Here is a 24,091-nt window from a genome sequence, read left to right as displayed (position 1 = left end):
CTGGAAGGACCGTATGTGGGAACCTACCCAGATGTCACCCAGCAGCAAAATGCCTATAAGGTCCTATTTGTGGAACCCTTCTAGTGCTGAGACTCCTCCCTCCCCAGCCACGGCCCATGCCTCAGCAGGGTAAACTGGGTGGGACGTCGCCGCCACCCCGTCACCTTCAGCACTGCCCTCCACCCTATCATTACCACCATTGTCACCTCCGGGGACCTACGCAGCAAGGGGTCACCGTACAGCATCCCGAACAGACTGGGAAAGCCCATCGTCAAAATTTCTAGCCACCCCCCAACCTCCCTCCCAACCAGTCATTAACCACCAGTAGGTGGATTGCAAGGTAATAAAGATAGAGGTTGGACATCCCCAGACCACCCTCGTACACATCACCCTGACAGGTGCGAAATGCCTGCCGGGGGCGGGAATTATGCCATAAGAATTGCCACATGGCAGCTTCAACTTCCTTGAACCATCGCCTAGGGATGCGGTAGGGGAAGTTCTGGAGCAAATAGAGGAACCGGGGAAGCGCCATCATTTTATACAGTGCTCTCCGTCCCAGGATATTGAGGGGCAGAGACCGCCATCTCTGGAGGTCCTCCTTGACTCTCCGGGTAAGTGGCGAGACATTAAGTGACCATGCCAGCTCGGGTAGCAGAGCTATACTCACCCCCAGGTACCGGAAGCTATTGCGTCGGATAGGAATGGCACTCTGCCAATCATAACAATCCCTTGTGGGGCATAGCAGAACCAATAGTGATTTCCTGTGGTTAATTATCAAACCCAAGGCCTCAGCAAACAGCCCCAGCAGTTGCATCACCCTAAGTCCACTGCTGGCCGGATTGGGCAGAAACAAGAGTACATCATCTGCGTATAACACAATGCAGTCCTCCCTCCTGGTAGGCCACGACCAACCGTCAATGAAGGGATCTTCCCGTATAAGGTTTGCAAGCAACTCTATCGTCAGTGCGAAAAGGAGCGGGGACAGGGGACATCCCTGGCGGGTTCCCCGGCGGATAGGAAATTGGTCCGACACTGCCCCATTTACCTGCACCCGGGCCTTTGGATTAGAGTAGAGGAGTCTCACCAGCGCTCGCAATCGGGGGGGCCAAAACCACCGCTTAAGAGCACCCGCTGAAGGTAGGACCAGACCACTGTATCAAATGCCTTTTCGAAGTCCAAGAGGAGCGCCGGGGGGAGGTTGGGAGGGCCCGGTTAGCCAGCGCCACGTGTAGTGGTCTAATACAATGCCTTGTACTTCTATCTGGCATAAAGCTGCACTGGTCTGGGTGGATCAATGAGGCAACACTCTTCATTCTAGTGGCTAAAACCGTGGACAGTATCTTAATTTCGGTATTCATGAGTGAGATGGGGGCAATACGCAGAACAGTGCTGTGAGGGGGAGCCAGTCTTGGGAATCACCACTATGGTGGCCTGATCAAGACCCTGGGGAAACCCACCCGTCTTTACGGCCTCTTCAAACATGACGAGTAGGTGGGGAGCTAGGATATTGCAAAACTTACTTTAAAGCTCTGCCGGGAAACCATCAGGCCCGGGGTATTGCCCGCAGCCAGTTCTGATATGGCGGTCCCAACTTCCTAGAGTCCAGTGGGTTCGTCCAGGTCCTGTCTTTCCACCACAAGATCTTTGGAAAGGACACTTCCCCCAACAAGGGGGGGGGGGCCTCATTCTCCACTTGGGGCCAAGACCGCTCTTCGTAGAGTCGGGTGTAGTAGGTGGCGAAACTCTGCACTATTTTGTACGGCGTCCAGGAGATGGTTCCCGAGTCGTCTACAACTTCCGGAAAGACTCTGTTTGCCATCGGTCGAGTTGCAAGCCAATGCAAGAGCTTGCCATTCTTGTCCCCACCCCTCTCACCCGTACACGCTGGCAGCTGAGGCTCGCCACATGTGCTTTGCTGTTTTGAGAGTAGCGTGTCTAATCTCCTCCCTAATTAAGGCTAGCTGTCTCGTGATGGATGCATGCTTGGAGACGGTGAGTTGGCCCTCCAGACGTAATGCCCTGGCCTCGAGCACTGACACCTTTTGGTGACACGTGCTCCCGCACACGAAGGAGATGTCTGGCATGCCCCCTAAGGGTGGCTTTGCAGGCAGCCCAGACTGTGCAGACCGAAGATTATAAGTAAAGTATTCAGTAAGCTGGCCACCTAGGGGTGGAGTATAGTCACTATCCTGCAGGTACCAGGCATTAAGTCGCCATACTGGACGCTGGACAACATCAATATCATTTAGCCGAACAAGGAGTGGCGCGTGGTCCGAGACCCCGTGGGAGAGTATCTCAACCCCAGTGACTGTAGTTACATCACGGGTTGGCACAAGAAAGAGGTCTATTCTGGCATGAGTGTGGGGTGCTGCCGACGTGTGGGTATTTTGTTGCATTTGGGGGTGCCATACCTGCCACACATCGCAGAGGCTGAGGCCCTCCGCCCATCGGTTCAGACCAGTCTCCCGGGTAGCTCAGCTCAGAGACAAGGCCCGGTGATGTCCATCTCTGGGTTCATAACCGAGTTAAACCCCCCCACCCCCAAATATGGTTAAACCCAGGGGAAGCCCCGCCACTACACCCTGGAGGGCAACAAGAAAGCGCTCAAGCACTCCCGGAGGAGCATAGACATTTAGGATATTGACTGGGTGCCCCCTGAGCAGCCCGGAAATCGCTACATAGCATCCCTGTGTATCCAACCGGGAGACGGCTACCACCATGGGTAATGAACAATGCAACAGGACAGCCACACCTCTAGAGCCCCTTGAGAAGCCAGCATGATAAATCCTGTCATACCCTCCTCACCTAAGCATAGGGCACCCGGTACCAAGAAAGTGAGTCTCCTGGAGTAAGACTATGGACGGAGCAAAGCGGCGGAGGGTACTAAAAACCGCAGATCGCTTAATTGTATCTAGGAGCCCATTGACGTTCCAGGAGAACACCCGTTTAGATGGCTCTGGCATGTGTGAGGAATCAGTAATGTTGTGTGCAGTGTGTCCGTCCGAAAGCCCCACTGTGACCAACTAACCGAAAACAAGATAGCATAACACAAACTCAACCACAAAAAACTATTCATGAACAGTCCTGCAAGTCCCCCCAACTGTCCCCTGCCCCATACTTCCAGCCCAGAAGCATCTGTCACCCAAAACTTTACAAACAGAGTGTCTGTAGTAGGTGTGGAGTGGTGGACCTCTCCATAGAGTCGGAGTTCTGCAATGCAGCCATCTGCCGCCCTGCGCCCAGTGCCCGGGAGGGAGCATTTGTTCGCAGGAGAGCGAGGGAGACTGGCTAAGGCGATCCTCCTCCACAGTCGATGCAAGTCTCTTTTCCCCCGGGCCGTCTGGTGTGCTCCTGCCCCCCAGGGGACTCAGGCTCGATTGTCCATCCTCCACCGACACGCCGTGCGGGCCACTCCTTTTTCCTCCGGCAGGACTGGGTGCGACTGCGCCCTTCCCTCGATCCTGGGGAGCCGATGGGGCCGGCCACCCCCCAGACTTTTTTTTGGGGGGAGGGGGGCGGAGTGCTCCTCAGTAAGCCAGTCCCATGCTGCCTCCGGCGAGTCAAAAAAGAAGGATTTCCTGTCCATGAGGACCTTTAGGCGCGTGGGAATTAGGAGCATATAGGTCAGTTGCATTGGCCAAAACTTTTGCTTTACTCCTTCTTAGGAGCGGCGCCTAGCCTGCACCTCACGGGTGTAGTCTGGGAAGATTAGGATCTTGTGGTTGTCCCAGTGGAGGTCCGGGTTAGGTCTTGCCTCCCTAAGAATGACATCCTGGTCTTTGAAGTTCGCAATCATTGGCTGCCTTGGTCCGCCAGGCAGGGGCCGAGGCGCCAGAGCCCTATGGGCACGTTCAGTGGTGAACCAGGGGGAGAGCTGCTGCTTAGGGACCCACAATCTGATCCAGCGCTCCAGGAAGTCGATCGCTTGCCTTGCTTCCGCTCCCTCCGGGAACCCCACAAAGCGCAGGTTATTACGCCTGGAGTGATTCTCGGCATCCTCGGCCCTATAGTGGAGCTCACCCGTGCATGTCTGCAGCTGGGCAACTTTGGCCTTGAGGTCCGCAGTCTCATCCTCTGTGTAGGAGACCCGGTCTTCGACCTCTTTAATGCGACCCACCGCTGTCCGCAGATCCTGCCGCAGCAGACACACATCCTCTTTCACTTCACCAACCTTAGTCTCAACTGCCAGCTGTGAGGACTGAATGGCCTGAAGGATCGTTTTCACCCCTTCCGCAGCGGTAGCCGCCGGCACTGCGTCGCCCGCCCCACGATAGGCTGCATGCCTAGCAAATTGATCAATACACTGCTGCGACGCTGGTGGCTGCTTACTAGATTTGTCTTTTCCCATATCAGCCACTCGGGTCCACGGTGTTGCAGATGCAGCTGGGACTTCGTCCAAGGACCCTGGCGCCAGAAGGCACGCAGCACCAGCACTCAGATTGCCATAGGGTCAAACTCCGGCAGGCAAGCGGGGGGCTAGGTGGTAGGTGGCAAATCCTCTTCAAAATCCGGATCTACTCAGGCCTTCCCGAGCAGCGGCACTCCACACGCCAGTGTCATACCACCAACTCGGGTCTCGCCGGGTGCCAGTGAACTCCCTCTCCGTTGTCTTCTGTCCCCTGCTTCTCTCCTCGGGGCTGGCCGCCCCACCATGAGCAGTGCCGCACTTTAAGGACCCGCTCATACAGCGCCCGGCCTCCACGCCCCAGGTCACCTCCGGACCACCATACACTCCGCTCCGTGTGGCTTCAGCATAGGCGGGGGGTCGACATTGACCCTGTCATAGTCTGTGGTCCATGAATCAGTGAGTGGTAAATAAGCCTGTAAGAACTGGAGTGAGTTGTGGGCAGAGTTTTCTGTAGAATGGTGTGATGCCATCTGGATAATCAGATTAAGCCTTGCTAAAGCTGCGATCACCTCCTCTACTTTAATCAGTACCTTTTTACCTGGTCTGGAATAGCTTTGCATTGGTCTTTGTAACACTTTCTAAAGGTGTTTATGTTGCGGTCTTCCCGGACCAAGTCTCCAGGGGGCTTTCTAATTTCTGTGATTCATTTGTGTGCTGAGTTAACCCCCAATTCTCAGGCAAGCAAATAACATACTTTTTGCTGCCACTACAGTAATGCTGTTTCCTGCAGAACAGGGCTTATTGAGCATGATGGGTATCTAGGATGCAGACCTGTGCATTGGTACCAGTATTCTGTGCCACATGTTTTTGGACCCAGTCCTTGTATGGATGAATCTTATTTCTTTCAGTTGTGCTGCGCAATCCTCACGTTTCTCCTTTCTGTCCTTGTTCAGCCTAGCGCTCACTGTTACTATGTGTCTTTGGTACTGCCTTTAGTTTATCCCATAAGGTATTTCCACTAATACAGCCCTGGCAAGTGTCCCTCATCAAGGGTTAGACTAACGCATTGTGGGATTTTTCTCGCAATACCACAAGTTCCCACAATGCTCACGCTAATTAGTTGATCGAGCGGACGGCATGTTTCTGACTGTTCGATTGCAGCCTCTTCCATGTTAGGTATTTTTTCTCGGCTGAAGTGTAGTGATGGCCCAGCCTCAGAGTGTGCCTGAGGCCTTGATTGGATCTCTTCTGTGTCTTATCGTCCTTCAAACCACAGCGATTTTGGCTGTATCACCCTATGCTATGTGCTGGTGTGCCACTTTCTCCTTCAGGAACGTCAGCAGCTTGTGCTGCAATACAAGTCATTAAGAGCCTGATTCAATGGAAAGTACTAAACAAAAAAACAAAAAAATCAGAACCTCCCCATCAGCACTCATGCTGCCATTGCCCTCTTTCTATCTGGAAAGCGTGTCTCGGACAGACTCGGGAAGCTCACACTGCTTTGAATTGTTGAGAACATTAGTCTGTGCAATAGGGCTTTGAAAACATTACCTGCCAATATGCACTCTTTCTCATCTCCTGGGCTGCATATTGTGCACGACTGGCCTATATTACCTCTGGAGTCCTGCCCGGGTCTTCTGTGGTTGGGTACTTTTTTCTGAAATGTCCACTTTGAAGAAGAAAACTTGACGTAGGTAAACAATTGTGTGTCCAAATTCTTAATGGTCCTAAGAAAAAGGCTAATCTCTCGCGTCCAAAGGTAACAAAGTTTTCCATATTCTCTTTTTAGTGGGTTTGACATCTAATCTTTGAGAAGTGGCCTGTATAATGTACTATGACAAATTATGTAGATCAGACCGCTACAAAACAATAAATTTCGAATCAACATTAAGATCCTTGTATCGGTTTGCAAAATGTTCACCACTACCCTGTAGGATTGTAGAGGGGCTTCAACATTTTAAAACAAAATGTATTCTAAATAATTTACAAAATTGTTGTATTTCGAGAACGAACCTTAAACGATCGAAGACTATTCAAATACTTTAAATATTCCACATACCAACACTTTCAGGTTATGCGCTCCTTTTTTCTAGACTATTCTGAACATCACTCATTCTGCATTAAACGTACACTATTATTTATCAATACCTAAGAATATTTATCTTTACTGGGTTTTTCCATCATGGTTTTCATCACAAATAGGTTTTGCACATAGTGTCAATATAAAGCATGGAATGTCACACATAAGTGCACTTAAACTATGGTAATGTCACACAGAGACAACCTTAAACTTGGTAGCTATGCTAATGTCCTCTTCATCATTATCTGTCATTTAGGGGGTTATGGTGTTTTTAGGATGACCAACAAGGCTGTGTGGTCCGAGAGCGCCAAGTGTCCTATGCTAACTTAAGTCAGACAGGGCCTAATGGCCTTTGTTGAGGAGAAATGCAGGTTGATCACTGTAACGTACGAGTCATAAACTGGTCTCAAATTGTGCAATTTTATTTCACCTTTATCTTCATTATCACATGACCGCATCTTCAAATACGTGAGTTCAACATGTCTGCTGCACAAAAAATGTTTTGTATGATTTAATGGACTGAACATTTGCTCCATGTATAATAGAAATCTAGTCCACATATGGAACACAGGGTCCCTGATGTGCCTTCTAGATAACTAATTACATTGTCATCGGGATGGGGGGGGGGGGGGTAACAATGTTTCTCAGTTCATGTTTAAAAAAAACTCTCACTTTGAATAAATATATTACTAAAGCATGCTGTGATAGTGCACAGTCATTTCATAACTGCACATTTCCACTGAAATGGCCAAAGACTTTCCCACTGATGAGCGGTTTTATTGATAAAACAATATAGTGTACAAATGATGATGTGTGGAAATCGTGTCTCTGCAAATATTTGATTTACACGTCACCCAGTAAAGTGTTCTGATTTGTTTTGATCTTATTAAAATCTTTGATCACAATTCAGAATTGCAAAAAAACGTGTTTTCATTACTAGTGAAATGTATTTCAAAATATTTGTATAGTTTAATTACAAGCTATTTAAATGTTGTGTATTAGAAAAAAACTGACCTCCTACAGCCCTTCATTTCTCACTGCCTGTACCCCAGCACAGTTGCCAGATAGTTCACTTTACTTTCTTTCTCTGACTGCAAAGGTAGAGGATTTTGGAAACCCCAATCCCAAATAGGCTTCCATTTGTGAGAAGACATAAGCTCACATTTCAACTGTGTTTGAATGCAGAGCAAATGTGACAAGATAAAAACGAGATTTAGAGGCATATTTATTGCACATTAACTTTCTGAATGAGCAGAGCACCTGTTCTTTACCAGTTTGAATTCACTCACCAGACCGGGATAGAAGGCCCTAAAAATATTTCCCCCTTATAAAAATCTTCTGAACCCCGAACCTCAAGACATGTTTTCCCTTCTCCAGAGCATGCCCCCATTGAGTATTACCAGTCACAATATTAAGGTTGTCCCCTATATTGACGTATCAGTCCACTCTGCGGGATATGTTATTGCCTGTTTGAGGTAGTGTTCCTAATCCTCATTTGGTGCATGTACAATGACCACCATAAAAACACATTCCTAACAGAGGTTTAGCTGTGTGTGCATCTTTTCTTGGTCTCCCATCGTTTGCATGATGCACTTCCCATAAAGAATAAAGGTAAATAAGCTTATTACTCCTTCTATTTTATTTTCATCATATTACACGCCTTCCTCTCTGCATTAATTCCCTCATAACAAAATGCATCTGATTTGATCCAGGAGGTCAAACACATGGCCCTACGGCACGATCCTTATCAATGTGTCTACTGTACTTCCAATTCTCTTTGGCCAGCTATGCAGTGTGTCTGTCCTCTCCTTCACTGAAGGCATTTTTCCAGGAATCTGGGAGTAATCATTTACAGCAACCTGGACATCACCATACAATTTAACGCCATCACTGGATCCTGCTTCCACATCCTGAAATGCTGGGGAAGAACTTCAAATGGCTCCCTAGCAATACAAAACAATGTTTTTGTTTTTTTGGTAAGCAAAATTATTATCATAATACAGGCATGATAAATCAGTGTACACCAGGGACGCAAAGGTCTCCTGACAAATTACACATTTCTCAATTCCAATAAACTCTTCAAGTGGGAAGTGCAATTAGATTATAGACTTCTGCTAAGCTTCTTATACTCATCTGTTCATCTTCCCCCTCAATCATCTCGGGCTGCTTCAATGGAAGATCTCTCCCTGATGCCATCCCCCAATCCACCCTCCCACAATCTACCCTCCCACTCAATCGACAAGTAAGCAAACAACCCCAACAAAGCTGTGCCACAACTTATAAATGCTTTTTTGGCATTCCCAGGACTCAGGGTAGGGGTGATCACCATAGCACAGTTCTCCACAACCTCCCTAGGCACAAGCAAGTTGGACTAAGGGGAAAACCTCTACGACAGGATAACCAAGCAACTCGCTAGAAGAATACAAACCATCCAGAACTCTGCACCCAGACTCAACCTCCCACACTGACAATCACACCACACCTCGGGGATCTCTACTGGCTCAGAGTACGCAAGCTTCCTTGTTTGAACTTGGGCCTCATCTGCCTGAAGTCGCATCTCTTTCCACCAACCAAATAGACACCTCCACTCTGCAGGACTTCTACTTGCACACAACCAGATCAGGAGGACAGGTGTTCTCTTACATCGCTCTTAAGGTGTGGGAAGGTCTCCCACACTACACAATAGAGCCTTCTGAAGGCCTAGCTTTTCAATTAGCCAACCTACCACAGGCAGGACTCGGTGCACACAGGTGCTCAGCGCTAGGATAAGGTCACAGGTAATAGTCTGCTTTACAAATACACATAATGTGTGTTACTTCCATCTCGCTAAACCATCTCTGGGTGTCCTCCCCTTCAGTCCCTGGTTGTCCAGGACTCAATCTCTATTTCGGTGTTGCAATAAAGGTTCTTCAGTTTGTCTATGAACTCCCTCCATTCTTGCTGCACTGCGTCTTCCATTGGCTTCTGACATTTCAGCTGTCTGGCTTTTCTTTTCTGCCTGCCTCCTTGCTATTGGAGGAACCATGCTGGTCTGGGTTGGCATTTTTTCTCATTGTCTGCATCCTCATTCAGTCCCAGGACCCTTGTTAGCTTTTGCCAGTGATTTTTGACATGTGCAGCTTGTCTCTCCACTCATGTAAAAGGTGCCTCTTTTTATATGCTATTCTATTAGGCTTTAAGAAGTCTGCATGGGGTAAAATGATTGTCGGAGAGTGCCGAAAGGTTCTGGAAGAGCAGGACTTTGGCACCTTCGAATTTGATGTCCCCATCTTTCCTGGTCAGTTCCATTATATTTTTCTTCTGTCAAAATGACTGTACTCTCATCATTATCTGCTGGACCATTGGCTTTGTTTGTACATGCCATTACTCTGTCCAGGGAGATCTGTTTGGTTGGCAGTATTGATTTAAAGCATTGTTGGACAGACTTTTCTATATCAGCACCCTCTACGGCACTCCCCTTATTTCTAACTTGTTTAAGCCCCATCTGTTTTCTTTTTTAAATCCTGAAGGTGAGCCTGCAATAACACATTTTGTTCCTTTAGTGTAATCAGTTCCTTGGTGCAAAAATTCTTGCTCCTTCCCATGTCCATCCGCTGTGTCCTCTAATGATACCTCTCAGTCCCCCATCTCTTTCAAGTCTAGTTTTACTTCTGTGGTCAGAAGTGAATTCTCTCGGAGCCTAAAAGTCCTGCCTGAGGCTTTGAAAGGGATCTTACATGAATGATTTCAAGATAGGAGTGTCTCCCTTTGTGTCCAGTGAGGAGGACACCTTGCTTTTCACATGTGTCCTATTCAGCCCTTGAAGCTTCATTCTGATTTATTTGATCATTTGTTATATTGTTCCTAGTTAACATGGCTAGTTTGTCTTCCACCACTGTGTCTGGTATGACTTGTGCCACCCACGGCTGATGTGAGTTAGAACTTAGATTTGCCTTTATGATCGCATGTTTGTCAGGTAGCAAAGGCAGAGACTTCTAATCAAAATTAGAGGGCATGTTGAACAGTCTGCTCAAAAGAATAAACTGTGATCAAAGGACAAGAGTTGGCTGTAAAAAAGTAGTCGGTAGACAAGCAAAAGTAACCTATGAAAAGGTTTGATCAAAGTAAGGGATGTACAAGTATATGACAAAGAATCTTGTAGTATCTTAGGAATAGTTTTTTTGGATTGGTACTAGCAGTTTGCTCTTAACTAGAATCATATGGCAAAGTCCTAGTTTAGGCCTGCTGTTGTAGTGACTGTTGTACTCTGTGCAAAGTAGACCAAAACTGATAACACTGAAACTGGTTTGGGTCGAAAGGATCTGGGCACAGCAACTAAAGTTTTTCCTTTACCTAATAAAAACGGACAACAGTCCTGAGGTCACAATTTAAACTGATATGGGACTGCAACAGACAGTGGACCGAATTTAGAATGGAACAGAAAACCAGAGTGAGAAGAATAACCAGAATACAAGATAGATCAAGATAAAGGGCAGGAAATCAGGCAATAAGAAAGAACAGCAGACTGAGAGTTAAGACATGTACTCCAGGAACAATAGAGCTGTCAAGTAGTGTGGGAGAAAGAACATCAAGACAAGAACTCATGAACAGGGCATTATAAACCAAGTCGCACATCAGAGAAGCTAAGCCACCAAAACTATAGCAAGAGAAGAAAAAAGATCACACACTTTTTGTCTGTTGAGTGTCATTAAACTCCCCTACAGAATGCCTATGGATTCATCCAAGAATTGGAGTAGGAGCCTCACTAACTGATCATGGCATGCTTCATCATAGACTGCCTATGAGCACTTAAGTACAAGGGCCCATGGGTCGATAGTTTACTTTTGCCAGTGCTTTTTTTTCTCCATTTTTCATCCTTTAATTTTTTAGCCACCTTTCTGTGTTTAAGTGATGTCTTCAGGTAGTTGTAATTTTCTCTTTTTTTGCATTAATAACGAATCTAATATTCCTGTGATGTTCATGAAGGTTTTTTTAAAAAAAGGTTGTGTTATACTAAAATTATATTTAACGGGTAATTTAAATGTAAAAATGAATTGAAATTTTTTATAACAAGCATATAGCTTTCACATGTAGGTGGCATGGTGTCTTAGATTTGTTCTTCTCTTTATTTTTGTGGTATATACTTGTAATAAAAAATAAACATTGCAAACGTTTGCCAAAGAAAGTCCTATTGGCTTTACCTTTGTGTTTTTTTTATAGCTGCACATGCAGTCTTGATATTTTATTACAGCTGTTTTTATAGCAAGACTAATCAGCAGTCTAAGTTGTGATATTAAGATCAATATTAACTATTTGGAGTTTGTATGGCTTTGCTTTGTACTTCTGTGTTTAGGAGGAAGTGCAGGTGACAGAGTACCCTGCAGTGATCGTGGAACCAGTTCCTAGTGCAAGGCTAGAAGAGGGTTATGCAGCTCAAATCTTGGTGTACGATGATGAAATGTTCATGATGCAAGATGTGGCAGAGGAGCAAGAAATTGAGACTGAAGTAGTGGAAACGGGTAATTATCTCTTTTACGACTGTTAACTGATGCGTCCAAAAATATGTTCCAAATATATGTTCCATGTTAAAACATTTCTCAAATTTAAAGCTTTGGGGTTGTTTATGTATATGTTGTTACTCAAATGTTGCTATATGCATTGACAATTATGTGCATCTACCTTGAAACCTTATAGTGCTCCAAAAAGATGATGAACCCACTCCAAAAGTGCAAGTTACGTGTTCCATACATGGAGCTCTTTGCAGTGCTGATACCATGAAATGGAGGTTTTGTTTCCAGTATGAGTTTCTTTAGTATGTGAAATAAAATGCATCTATAAAACATTCAGAAATGTTGAAAAGCAGACTGTTTTCTCTAGCTAGAACTCACCTGCAAAATATGTGGCTGGCAAAGGGTTGTCAAGAGATTTCAGCCTTTTTAAGAGATGTCATTCCTGAACCACTGTGACAAATTCTGAACCTCTACTCATGCAGCAGTAATTTAAGATGGCCACCCTCTCTGTTTCTTTAAGCCCACTCCCTCAATCACTAGATTGCATCTACAGTTCTGCATTTTCCTGTTTCAAATCCTTATGAGGCATTGTCCTTCTTTCCTCTGCTTTCTCTAGTGGGACTAGCTCTTTCAGCTGGTTTCCCTTTAATTTGAACTGACATTCCACCACAAGGTGTTTTTATCAAAATGATGTAGGTGGTTGCCTCTCCCTTTTGTGGAGGTAGAGTTTTTGCTAATTTCCAAATCTGGATGACCGGTTCATTAATCAGTGAACTTTGGCAAAACCACAGGAGACCTGCAAAAGATTTAGGCCCTCATTATAACATCGGTGGTAAAAAACGCCTACTGCCGCAGCGACGGGCACCAAAAGACTGTCGCCATGGCTACCAGCCGTCCGCCATATTATGACCACAGCCGGATTTCCGCCACAAGAAGGGCGGAAATCCGACTGTGGCCATCATGTCGGTAAGGTGGCGCTCCTGCCACCAGCAGCGCCACGCCAGTAGACCGCCGCCAGCCATATTATGAAAAATAATACGGCCTGATGGTGGTCTGCTGGCGGTAGCAGCGCCCCGTCCCATCGCCTGCTGAAATACACCCCGGATCCAGGTAAGTCGGGTCTCCGACAGGGGAGGGGAGTGGCAATTGTTGTGCGTGTGTGTGGGAGGGGTGCATGTAGGTGTGTGCGTGATTGCAGGTGTGTGTTGTGTTGATTGCGTGCGTGAACGTATGGAAGTGTGAGTGCATGTATGTATAGAAATCGTAAAGCGTGTCTGCGTGTATGTTTGAAGTGTGTGTGATTCGATGACTGCATGTGTGTATGTATGTGTAAATGAGTGTGTCTGCTTGTGTGTGAATGGGGGGCTTGGATGTAGGTGGGGGTGTTTGGAGAGGTAGGGGGGTGGGGGGCCTCCTATCAGTGACAGGGAAGGAATTCCCTGTCACTGATTGGGCCTACCGCCATGGTTTTCGTGGTGTTACGAATGCCACGAAAACCATGGCGGTAGGCGGGGTCATAATCCTGCAGGCGGCACAATGGCGGCCGCTGGGCTCGAGATGTTTATCTCCAGCCCGGCGGCTGCTACCGCCACGGCAGTCTGAGTGGTACATTGGTGGGTTGGCTTCAGCCAACCCGCCAATGTCATAATGTGGCGGTAAGTACCGCCAGCCTGTTGGCGGTACTACCGCCACATTATCGCCGACTACAGGGGTCATAATGACCCCCTTAGTCTCTTTGATAAGGGTTTGGTCTTTCACTCTATTTTGAAAAGTCTTCTTGGCCAGTGTGTTCTGTTACTAATTATGAGTAATCTTCCTCCAACTGTTGGGACTTATGACATATTGTATTTTCCTGTTGCTAATGGTACTTTCAATGACAGTGGAACCAATAAATTTAAAAACATTCGGATGTGCTCTTGGTCAAGTCTAACCTAGACAACAGTGGTGGATGTTATCAGATTCTCATAACCTTAGTCATGGACTCCTTTCTTAATTGTTGGGCTACTCATTGTGATGATTTCTAATTTAGTGAGATCTAGTTGGCTTCTGAGAAGATGATGTAATTTAGTGTGCTAGAACTTTGTGGCATCCGCTTGGCTTTAACTGACCCTCTTCTCACCTCTTGGAGGCCATACAGAGCAAGTCCATATAGGCAAAGCTACATCCCATGCACTATGCTAACGAGCAGAGTAGTGAAGTTTCTCAAACTGTGTATTGAGGTGATGTGTGGCATTTTTGGGCTTTGCACCCCAATACCAGTGGCTCACTTGTTCAGAAAGCAATACTATACGGGCACACGCTCACTGATGGCGACCAACGGTGAATGGGAGCTTCACCCCATGATGGAGATCCTTCATGTGCATCCATTAACTTCAGAAACTAATTGTAGATATTCTTTGTTCTGTCCTAGTGCATTTCTTCCAAGGGATTTTCTGGTTTATGCTTCTACAAAGATATTAAACTTTGTTACATGTGGCATTTCCTTCAATTAAATTATTCCCCATACGTCACATTGAATGTCACAATCCATGGATGCTACAGTGGTTCTCATCGCATTGGATTCAGAAAGGAATGGTTTTCAGATTCTTCAGAGCTTAATTTGTGTGCTCCACTGATGCTGACAAAAAGGAATTACCTTCTATCCAAACAGGAAGTGACAGTCCTACAAACAAACTTGGGGACCCTGTGTCTTCAGGCTGACAGGATGATCTTGAAAAATTGTTAATTTTCAAACAGGTGCTGAATTTGTTTTATGATGAAAATATATTCAGGAGGAGAGATGAAGTTTGGTTGCTGTGATTTCATGAATCTAAATCCTCCTGTACTGTTATTGGATCAGGGTTGGAGTTTGCAATCTGTCTAACCAGTTCAGGGATAATTAGTGGCTATTTACATATAAATATGGTAATCCTGACTAGGTTTCCTTTTCTGATTCGAATAAAGGTTAAAAACTTACCAGGTTTGCAAAATAGGTTTTCTCCAAAACCTTTTATTTCTGCTCAGTGAGATCTCAATTGAGTGTGTGCTTTTTGTTTTTAAGAAGGCCCAGTAGTACTCTTTTGTTCATTTCTATTAAAACAGTTGACTAGGAAGGCCAGATTCAGGTCAAACTCATTAACCATTGATAATGTGAGTGCCCTTTCTTACCTGGGGAAAAAGGCCACCGAAGTGAGCATGCCCCCTCTGTTTCATAGACTATAGTGCTGCATTCAATGGAATTGATCGGAATATTCTCTGGGCCAGACTTGCTAGGTGGGGTATCCCGAAGCAACTCCTGCCAACTATTATAGCGCTGTATACTGATACATGCGTATGAATTAGGATTTCACATAGCCACGCCACCAGGAAAATATATAACAGCAAGGGCCTTAAGCAGGGTTATCGCCCTGACTCTATTCAACCGATACACTGCTGATCTGGAGGCGCAGCTGCTGAAGGGCCATATATTTCCACCCAAATTAGGACACTGTGACCTCTCTATAATGCAATATGCTGACTATCTGGTATTACTGGATTGTACTTGAATTGGCTTGAGAACATTGGAAATACTTCATGCATACAACATCAAGAACGCCTACCAGGCAAATGGTAAAAAATCAAAGGTACTGGTGTTTTGGCAAAGGACTAAGAAAAGACAATTAGAATGGCAGTTGGGCCCACTTAGGATAAGTGGGCTTTGGGAAATACAATTATTTCGGGATCTGGCTGTCTGACTCTGGAAAGTCAACCTTGCATGCCAAAGCACAAACAGGAAAAGCTGCAAAGACAGCCTATGCACTTTGTAAGTTGCACCATAGTTCACATAGCCCCTCGGCAGAGGGTATTCTAAGAATGACACATGCCAAGATTTCATCTACCGTAACATATGGCCATTTTGCTTTTCCCGGCATGCTGTTTGAGACACTGGAATGCTGTCATATGTCGACATATAGAAAGATTTTTGCATTCCCAAAGGACGTGGCACACATTGATTCGCCTACAATTTGGGCTAGAAAAAATTGACATCCACAAAATCAGAGGTATCCGTGCTATAGAGGGCCTAGTTAAGTCATATGAAGCTGCCCACTCACAACCAAATGTGATGGCCGCCCTGGGGAGACAAGCTCTAAAGAACATACTGTTGACTCGGCTATTAACCATGCTCATAAAGGAATACAGGGCGCATTGGAAGAATATTCATAAAGTCACCGAAAAGTGTCATCTATGTGCGACCTCTCCAGAAACTGCTATCCACGTTATATGTTGCTGTTCCGCACTGCTAGCTCAGAGACTGATTTATTTTAGGCTGTTTTTTCTCCATAAGGGCATGACATGTTACAAGCCCATGACACTCATTTATTCATCAGTGACTGTAAAAAGACTTGGCCTGGATCAGTAAGTTCACAGCTACTGTTGGACGGAGCCTACATGACACTAGCCTGTCTCGGGCAGCACTGCCTGATTAGGGTTAATGAAGAGTTCTTGTTGCATGCTTTCTCCATGTATGCCAGTGTCCACTGTCTCCAGCTGCACCAATACAAGGTCACCTGGCATGACGCTGCACGCTGCATTACAGTGATCACCTGCAAACGGACGACTTTTGACCCTCTGTTTAAGCTGGCCTGTATGTAGATAGGGTTTTACCCTTCCACTAACATTAAGTGCAATATTGTAGGATGCATGAATTTTAAATTACAGTAGCATCTATATTTGAATCTTATGTAAGGGGCCAGTTTGTCTTGCATATCGCACTTTAGGGTATGGCCTCGTAAGTATGGCCGTTTAGTGATTTGCTTTTCATGCATCCATTTGCACTTCAATGAATCGATCTGTTTAATCACTATTATACTAAGAATGTCTTTTGGTTTTAATCAAGAGTCTTAGCGTTTTTTAAAACGCTTGCTGCTGGTGTCAGACAAAGTAACAATTCCTTATTTGCGCTGTTTTAAATATGTGTTGCTGCTGATTCTATTTATCCTGGATATGATTCTGATCCATTTGTAAATGTTTTTAGCAATTATACAATAAACTAAACTGAACTGACTGCGAAGGCTATATTTTGATGATGAATACTTTAAGTGAGAGAGTGGTGCTGACCATTTAAAAAAACACTTTTTTGGAGCTAATACTGGTAATACTGATAGTGAAGCCGTTTTGCTTGCCCCAGGCGATGGAGTTGAATTTGGACCAAAGATCTAGTTCGATTTATACTTGACCCAACAAGGTCTTTTTTTCTTTCATCGGTTTTTAATTTGTTGTGAAAAAGTAATGGCTGACATCAGTTGACTGCACTACAACGGGCTGAGCTGCTTTGTATGTCATTTTGAGAAAAGTTTCAGTTCTGAAAGTTTGCCAGTCAGCACTTTGAGCTTTAGTAGGAATGTTCATGAAGCTTTACTACCTGCACATAGACTCAAATGTTGACACAGTTTAGCCACAATTCGTCAGATTAATGGGTTAACAGATAGGCACATGATACCATATGAAAATAGAAATAACTGATAAGTTGTGAAAAATCAATTGCAGAATGTTTGGTTGCATCTAAATCGGGAGAGAGCTTATGTTTCAATCTCAGATAAGAAAAGCTAGAATCAGTAAATAATTGGAATATTCTTGGGAATATGGTTGAAAATGTTTCTAGTAGTCAGTACCCAAAGATTCTCACAAAATGGTCAATAGTTCACACAATTATAAACACATCAGATACACATATACTGCATTATGGGGAGTATTAGGATTTTTTTGTTATAATTTTACTTATTTTTTTAAAAAAAATTAATAATCAAGGGAAGGGATAAAAAGGGAGGACGAGGGGTGAAGAAAGATCATGCCTTCAATACGCAGGAGCAGCATATGATAGGAACAAAAAATTATGTATGAGTAGAAACCCCATCAATTAGGGTTTGCAGCAACAATTAACAGTCCAAATTCGTACACATAGTTCCTGTAATGAAGGGCACAGAAAGCCTTTGGTCTTGATCTCAGCAGGATCTGCTCACGACTGAGGAGCAGCATTTAGGGCCGTCGAACTTACTGTGGCCACTTGAGCCCCAGCCTTTCCCTGCAGCCCCACATGTGCAACCAGAGGGGCTCATATATCTTTAGGCCGGAACTGTACCGGCAAAAGTTCCCAGTAATTTGCAAGCTGTTCCTGGCAACTTGCCACATCCTGCAGCCAGTCTGCAATGTTGGGTGCAGGTCACCTCCCCCCCCATTGAATCGCCACCCTCCATTTTGCCAGAGGAAACAGCACTGCAGTAAGTCATCGAGCTTTAGTAGAGCTCTCGTTCACATAACCCAGTAGGGTCACCTGCTGTGTTTGCTGTGGGAGATGGCCAGTATTCTGTGCCACTTCTCTATAAACACTAGTCCAGAAACTCACCACTGCGGGGTAGTCCCAGACAAGGTGGAGCAATGTGGCACATCTCAAGCATCACGCATTGTCCACAAGTCCCATACTATACAGTTGAGTAGGTGTGCGATATAGTCTGTGCAGGAATTTAAAATAAATGAATGAGTGAGTCTGTAGTTTGGAGAGAAGGTACTGGATTGGGCACAGCAATTGTGCCATTGTGCCTCAGAAATGGGGTAGTTGTGTCCGTCTCCTAGGTAGCACAAACCCTGGGCGGATACACAGATGCCTTCTCTTGTATTATGGTGCATAGACAGGTGATGAGCTGAGCATCCATGCATGAGGGACTGGTGATCAAGTGTTTTAAGTCATGGAGTGTAGGTGGATGTTTGGGAATGTGGCATGCAGAGCCCAACATGCAGCACAAAGCTGGTGGTATAGTAGGACATAAAGTGCTGTATGTGAGGGGTGGTTCTCTATGCTATATGGTTGAATGTAGTGCTCATACGGGTAGCGGCCACCAAGCGTGAAGTGCCCTAGCACAGGATTCTTGGTAATGGCAAATTAGGTGCATATAGGCAATTGTTATGGGCATGCCTTCACAGGGAGCCCCAGGCCCATTGAGTGCATGCGACCATGTCTATCTCAGCATGCGTGGGGACCTATTTCTCTGGTAAAGAGTGGTGGCTAGGGGACACAGGCAGCTCTATCAGTCTCCATAGCAGTATGTGGCTGAAATAGAGTAGGGCTCAACCAGAAGTGTACAAGTTGGGCCTGTTCTCAGTAGGAATAAAGGTGCATGTCGGGGGCATTAAGAATGTCCTGGAATGATAAACGAGTCAGAGTTCCCCATGCTAACCTTGGCTGTTTGCCCGCCTAAGCCAGAGACACTAGGTTGGAACATAGTTGTTTTAGAAAGTGTTCAGTGAGTGGCCTTGGGATATTGATGAATAAATAAGCACGCTTAAGGAGTATAATCATTTTAGCAATGGCGATCCTGCCCGTCAGAGACAGGGGGAGCCTGGACTAGGCCATTTTAAGTTCTAAGGCCATTCCGTAGTTTGCCCTCCATAGTTCGCCCTCCATAGTTCGCCCTCCATAGTTCATTGAGCCGTATTCCGAAAGATCTGATCTGCTCCATTGCCCACTGTAGCGGGTATTTGGGCTCAAACTGGCATGTAGCTGGAGTGAAGGGGAACAAAGTAGACTTTACCCAATTAATGAGAATCCCGGAGTACCCACCGAAATGGATCACTTTCCGACTGATCGGGGAGAGATTAATCTGGGGGGTCTTGGGCATACAGTGTAATATCCACCATTTACACCCTCCTAGTCTGCCTCTCTACCAACAAAGGCACCCAGTTGGCAGCAGGATCTGCCATCACCTGCCCCACTGGAAGTCCACTAGCTTCGACAGGTGGGTTTTGCGGATCGTCTGAAGGGGCTACTCCCTCCCCATAGTGAGTACCCCCTCATTCCATGCCACCATCTCATGATTGGATGATGGAGTGTCATGTGCCCCTTCCCCTTGAGGAAGTTGTGGCTCTCTTGGCCAAGGAAGTCATAGAGATGGTTCCAATGCCAGACGTAGGCTGTGGTTGTTATTCCTCCTACTTTCTGGTTCCCAAGGACAAGGGTCTTTGCTCATCCTAGACCTACGAGCCTCAATGTCTTCCTCAAAAAGTTCAAAATGTTCACGTTGGCTCAAGTCTTTTCTGACCTAGACCTATGAGACTGGACGGTAGCCTTGGATTTTGAGGACGCTTATATCCACATCCCTGTCTTGCCTGCCCGCAGACGTTATCTGCAGTTTGCGGTAGGCCAGGAGCACTTTCAGTTCCCTGCGTTTCCCTTTGGCCTTACAAGCACCCCTCCAGTGTTCACCAAGGTGATTATGCTGGTTGCAGCTCACCTGAGGAGTTCAGGGGTGTCAGTCTTTCCCTATCTTGACGACTGGCTGTTGAAGGTGTCTCCCATCTCCAGACTACAGAGGACCTCCTGCATTCACTGGAGTTCACTATAGGCCTGCCGGAGTCACATCTGACTCCCTCTCAGATGCTCCCTTTCCTCTGAGCTGTTCTGGATACGGTGCAGTTTTGGGCATATCCTCCCAAGTGACAAGTCCTGAGTATTCAGACTATCTTACAGATGTTTCAGCCTCTGTCCTGTTTTTTGATGAGACTGACTCTGAGGCTCTTGGGACTCATGGCCTCCTGCATCCTGCTGGTGTCACGTGCCAAATGGCATATGCAGGTTCTGTGGTGGGACTTGAAGTTCCAGTGGGCACAGCATCAGGGAAATCTCTCCGACATGGTTCAGATCTCCAAAGGAACTGCAACAGACCTGCAGTGGTGGTTTTCGAACTGCGATTGGGTCAAAGGCAGATCCCTCTCCCTTTCCCAATCTGATCGCACAGTAGTGACAGATGAGTCACGCTTGGGATGGGGTGCTCATTTGGGAGAGGTGGAGATCATAGAATCTGGTTTTCTGTGGTAGTGCGACTCCACATCAATATGCTGGCGCTCTGTGTGATCTGACTGGCATTGAAAGTCTTTATACTCTCTATCAAGGGATAGATAGTATTGTGGTACTGCAGCAAACAGGGTGGGGTGGGGTCGTGGTCCCTTTCTCAAGAGGCTCTACTATCTTTGGACATAGCTGGAACAGCAGGGCATATCTCTGGTGGTTCAACAACTGGTGAGATTTCTAACACCGGAGCAGGTGAACTCAGCTGGAAAGGTCTATCAGATCATGGATGGCGTCTATATCCGGAGGTGGCACAAGGTCTCTTTTAGCAGTGGGTAGATCCCTGGATAGATCAATTTTCCACTACGGAGAACACACATTATCAGCATTTTTGCATGCTGAAGTTTCTAAGGCGGCACTTGCTCAGAGACTCTTTTCGTCTTGAGTGGAATTAAGGCCTCCTGTATGCCTTTCTGCCCATACCACTTGTGCTCAGAGTTCTCAGGAAGATCAGGAATGACGAGGCCCAAGTAATTTTTGTGGCATTGGACTGGGCATGGAGATTCTGCTATCCCGAGCTGTTGAGCATGTCTATCGATCCTCTGATCAGACTGCCCCTTCAGGAAGATCTTCTGTTGCAGCAGCATCCTTCACTCGAACCTGTCCATTCTCCACCTTCTTACAAGGAGATTAAGCAGCGGCAGTTGACAACTTTTGACCTTCCTCTCGAAGTCTGTGATGCCATCTTGACAGCCAGGCATCCCTCCACCAAAATGGTACACGCTTGTCATTCAAAGAAATGTATGGCATGGTGCACATGCAATTCTGTTGATTTCCCCTTTCTGCCCCTCTTTCTGCAATCCTACTTTTCATTTTTTCCCTTGCACAGCAGGGCTGTGCTTTGGGTTCTCTTAAAGGCTATTTATCTGCCTTCTTGAGGTTGCCTCATCAACCCTCTTTGTTTAAGTCTCCTATTGTGCATAGGTTCATTAAGGGCCTTACTCACCTCTCCCCTCCTTCCCCATTCATTATGCCCCAGTGGGATCTTAATTTGGTTCTAATTTTTTTTGATGTGCGCCTCGTCACACCTGTTCCCTCAGTCTTCTTATATTGAAAACGGCCTTCCTTGTGGCAGTTACATCTGCTCACAGAGTGAGTGAGCTGTAGGCCTGATCATCTAAGCCTCTCTACCTTTCTATCTATTTTGACAGTGGTGCTTCGCACTAGGGCCTCTTTTCTGCCAAAAGTGGTCACACCTTTCATGTTGGGTAATCCGTCACCTTGCCTACTTTTGATGCACCTCCACGTTGTTTAAAGGAAGTGAAGAGACTTCATCACCTATACCCAAAAAGAGCATTGGCATTCTACCTTGATCATACAAAAGACTTCCGGGTGGACGACCAACTCTTTGTGGGGTACGTGGATGTGAAGAAGGGTCTGGCGGTGCAGAAATTAACCATCTCTCGTTGGGTCGTGCTCTACATCAAGATCTGCTATGCATTGGCCAAAACGTTACCCCCTGAGGGCTTTCAAGCTCATTCTACCAGACCTAAAGCTGCAACCACAGCGTTATCACGCTGAGTTTCAGTCTTGGACATCTGCCAGACAGCAACCTAGGCATCTCTGTACACGTTTACCTAGTACTAATGCCTGGACGGTCCGGTCCATACGGTTGGGCACTTTAACTGTTCGGTCCTGCAGGAATTTCTCATTTGAAATTGATTTGCAGACCCTCCCCTGGGGATGGTATTGCTTGGGTATCTATTCAAAGGTAAGGAACCTGCAGCTTGAAGTCTCTATCAGATGGACAAGTTACTTACCTTCAGTAATGCCTTATCTGGTACTGCTCTTCGTGGCTCTGTGCTTCTGTTGTGGAATGTTGTGAATAGAAACTGATGTCTGTATGCCTGGGTGGCATCTAATTAGGAACAGCAATGTAATTTCCAGTGAGGATGACGAAGGACGTGGTGCAGATCAAAGCCACCTATTGGTGTGCAGGGGTACTGCTCATGAAAAATCTTCCCGATCCAGTCTGACACCTGGGGAGAATTTAAAGATAAGGGATCTGCAGCTAGATGTAGCCTCTACCAGATAAGGCGTTACTTAACGTAAGTAACATGTTTATTAAGTTCTGGAACATGTTTCCCAAAGAGTGATGGCAAAGGTGAACAAAGCTCATGACAAAAGAATTACAAGGTGCGTTATATAAAATCATATTGTACCATAATTTCTCCACTTCACATTTCTATGATCAATACTCATTTGAGAATGGTGCCAGTTTTGTTTACTAAGTTGCTTGATGTCTGTTCAGTTTTTTCATTGAGATCAAGTGTACTTATTAGGTTAACGCCTAATAAACCTATATTTAACAATACCCACACTGCATAGGGTCATTAATTAAAAGAAAAGGCAACGCAGAATTCTATCCCCACCAGTGTATATTTTGCTTTTCAGTGTTTCACAGTTGGGGATTAAAGCTATTGGCTTATAAGCATGGTTGCATAAAAGCATGCTGAATTATTGCCTTGCAACTTTAAAATGTCAGGATCCTTAAACCCAGGTGTTTAAAAGAAAAGAAAGGATTCTATTGTGCTTTACGATGGAAGCATTGAAGTATTGGCTTCAATGGTAAAGCAGGCCTAGGAAAGAAATGCTGCTCAGTGCATGCCCAAGAGGCAGTACGGGATTACATCAGAGTAGAGGAACCTGGCTCAGGAAAGTGAATGTGCAACACTGATGCCAGGTAGCAGAAATAGTCATGAACATTGGAACTGGAAACTGAAGCATGGTGAGTTTACGTTGCGTATAGGGGTTGTGCTGATTGTTTGTGGTGGCACATGGGAATAAGAGAAGGAAACTCTTGCCATCTCAACTTTCCCTTATCAAGATAATCACAAAAAATAGTAGTTTAGACAAAAAATATGTTTGATGGCATGTGTGGCTGTAGATACACATGCTCTGCATACTTCTGCCATCTAGTTTTGGGTTCGTAGTGTTTCAAGTTGTTTTTTGGCTCCTTCTTCTTGGTGATACTGCTCATGGGCACAGAGTCCTTTGTTAGCTTGTTTTCTCTCCGCCATCAGATTCGGACGTCTATTTCTTCGCTCCGGTCCGCAACTTTCTTTCCGTTTGTCCTTTATTCAACTATATTGTTATTTTGATTGTGTTTTTCATCTTGCATTTGTACTTTCCAGCTCTTTTGGGTCCGGAACCAACCATGTGCCCTTCGGTGCGGGCCTCATCCGGCCAAGGGCCTACCTCCATGCAGCACCAACTAAAATTATTTTCTGCCCTCTGTGCCACTCAAGTTCCCTCACGCCAACCTTCACCAGGTGTGTAATGTGTGCCTCTCACTGCATCACCAAGAGACTACCTGC

General features: G+C 45.8%; 1 protein-coding gene across 3 annotated transcripts in view; it reads left to right on the top strand.

Annotated features, from left to right (window-relative positions):
- Nucleotides 1–24,091, top strand: part of ELF2 (E74 like ETS transcription factor 2) — a 416,996-nt gene that overhangs the window by 228,224 nt on the left and 164,681 nt on the right. For all 3 annotated transcript variants that reach the window (XM_069242240.1, XM_069242243.1, XM_069242249.1), the window contains one exon: nt 11,761–11,926. In XM_069242240.1, the coding sequence (XP_069098341.1) occupies nt 11,761–11,926 (166 nt within the window). The remainder of the gene's footprint in view (nt 1–11,760; nt 11,927–24,091) is intronic.

This window comes from Pleurodeles waltl, chromosome 1_2 (genome assembly GCF_031143425.1).
Source record: "Pleurodeles waltl isolate 20211129_DDA chromosome 1_2, aPleWal1.hap1.20221129, whole genome shotgun sequence".
Lineage (NCBI taxonomy): Eukaryota > Metazoa > Chordata > Amphibia > Caudata > Salamandridae > Pleurodeles > Pleurodeles waltl.
The sequence above is the reverse complement of the archived record's forward strand: the minus strand, read 5'-3'. Positions and strand labels throughout refer to the sequence as shown.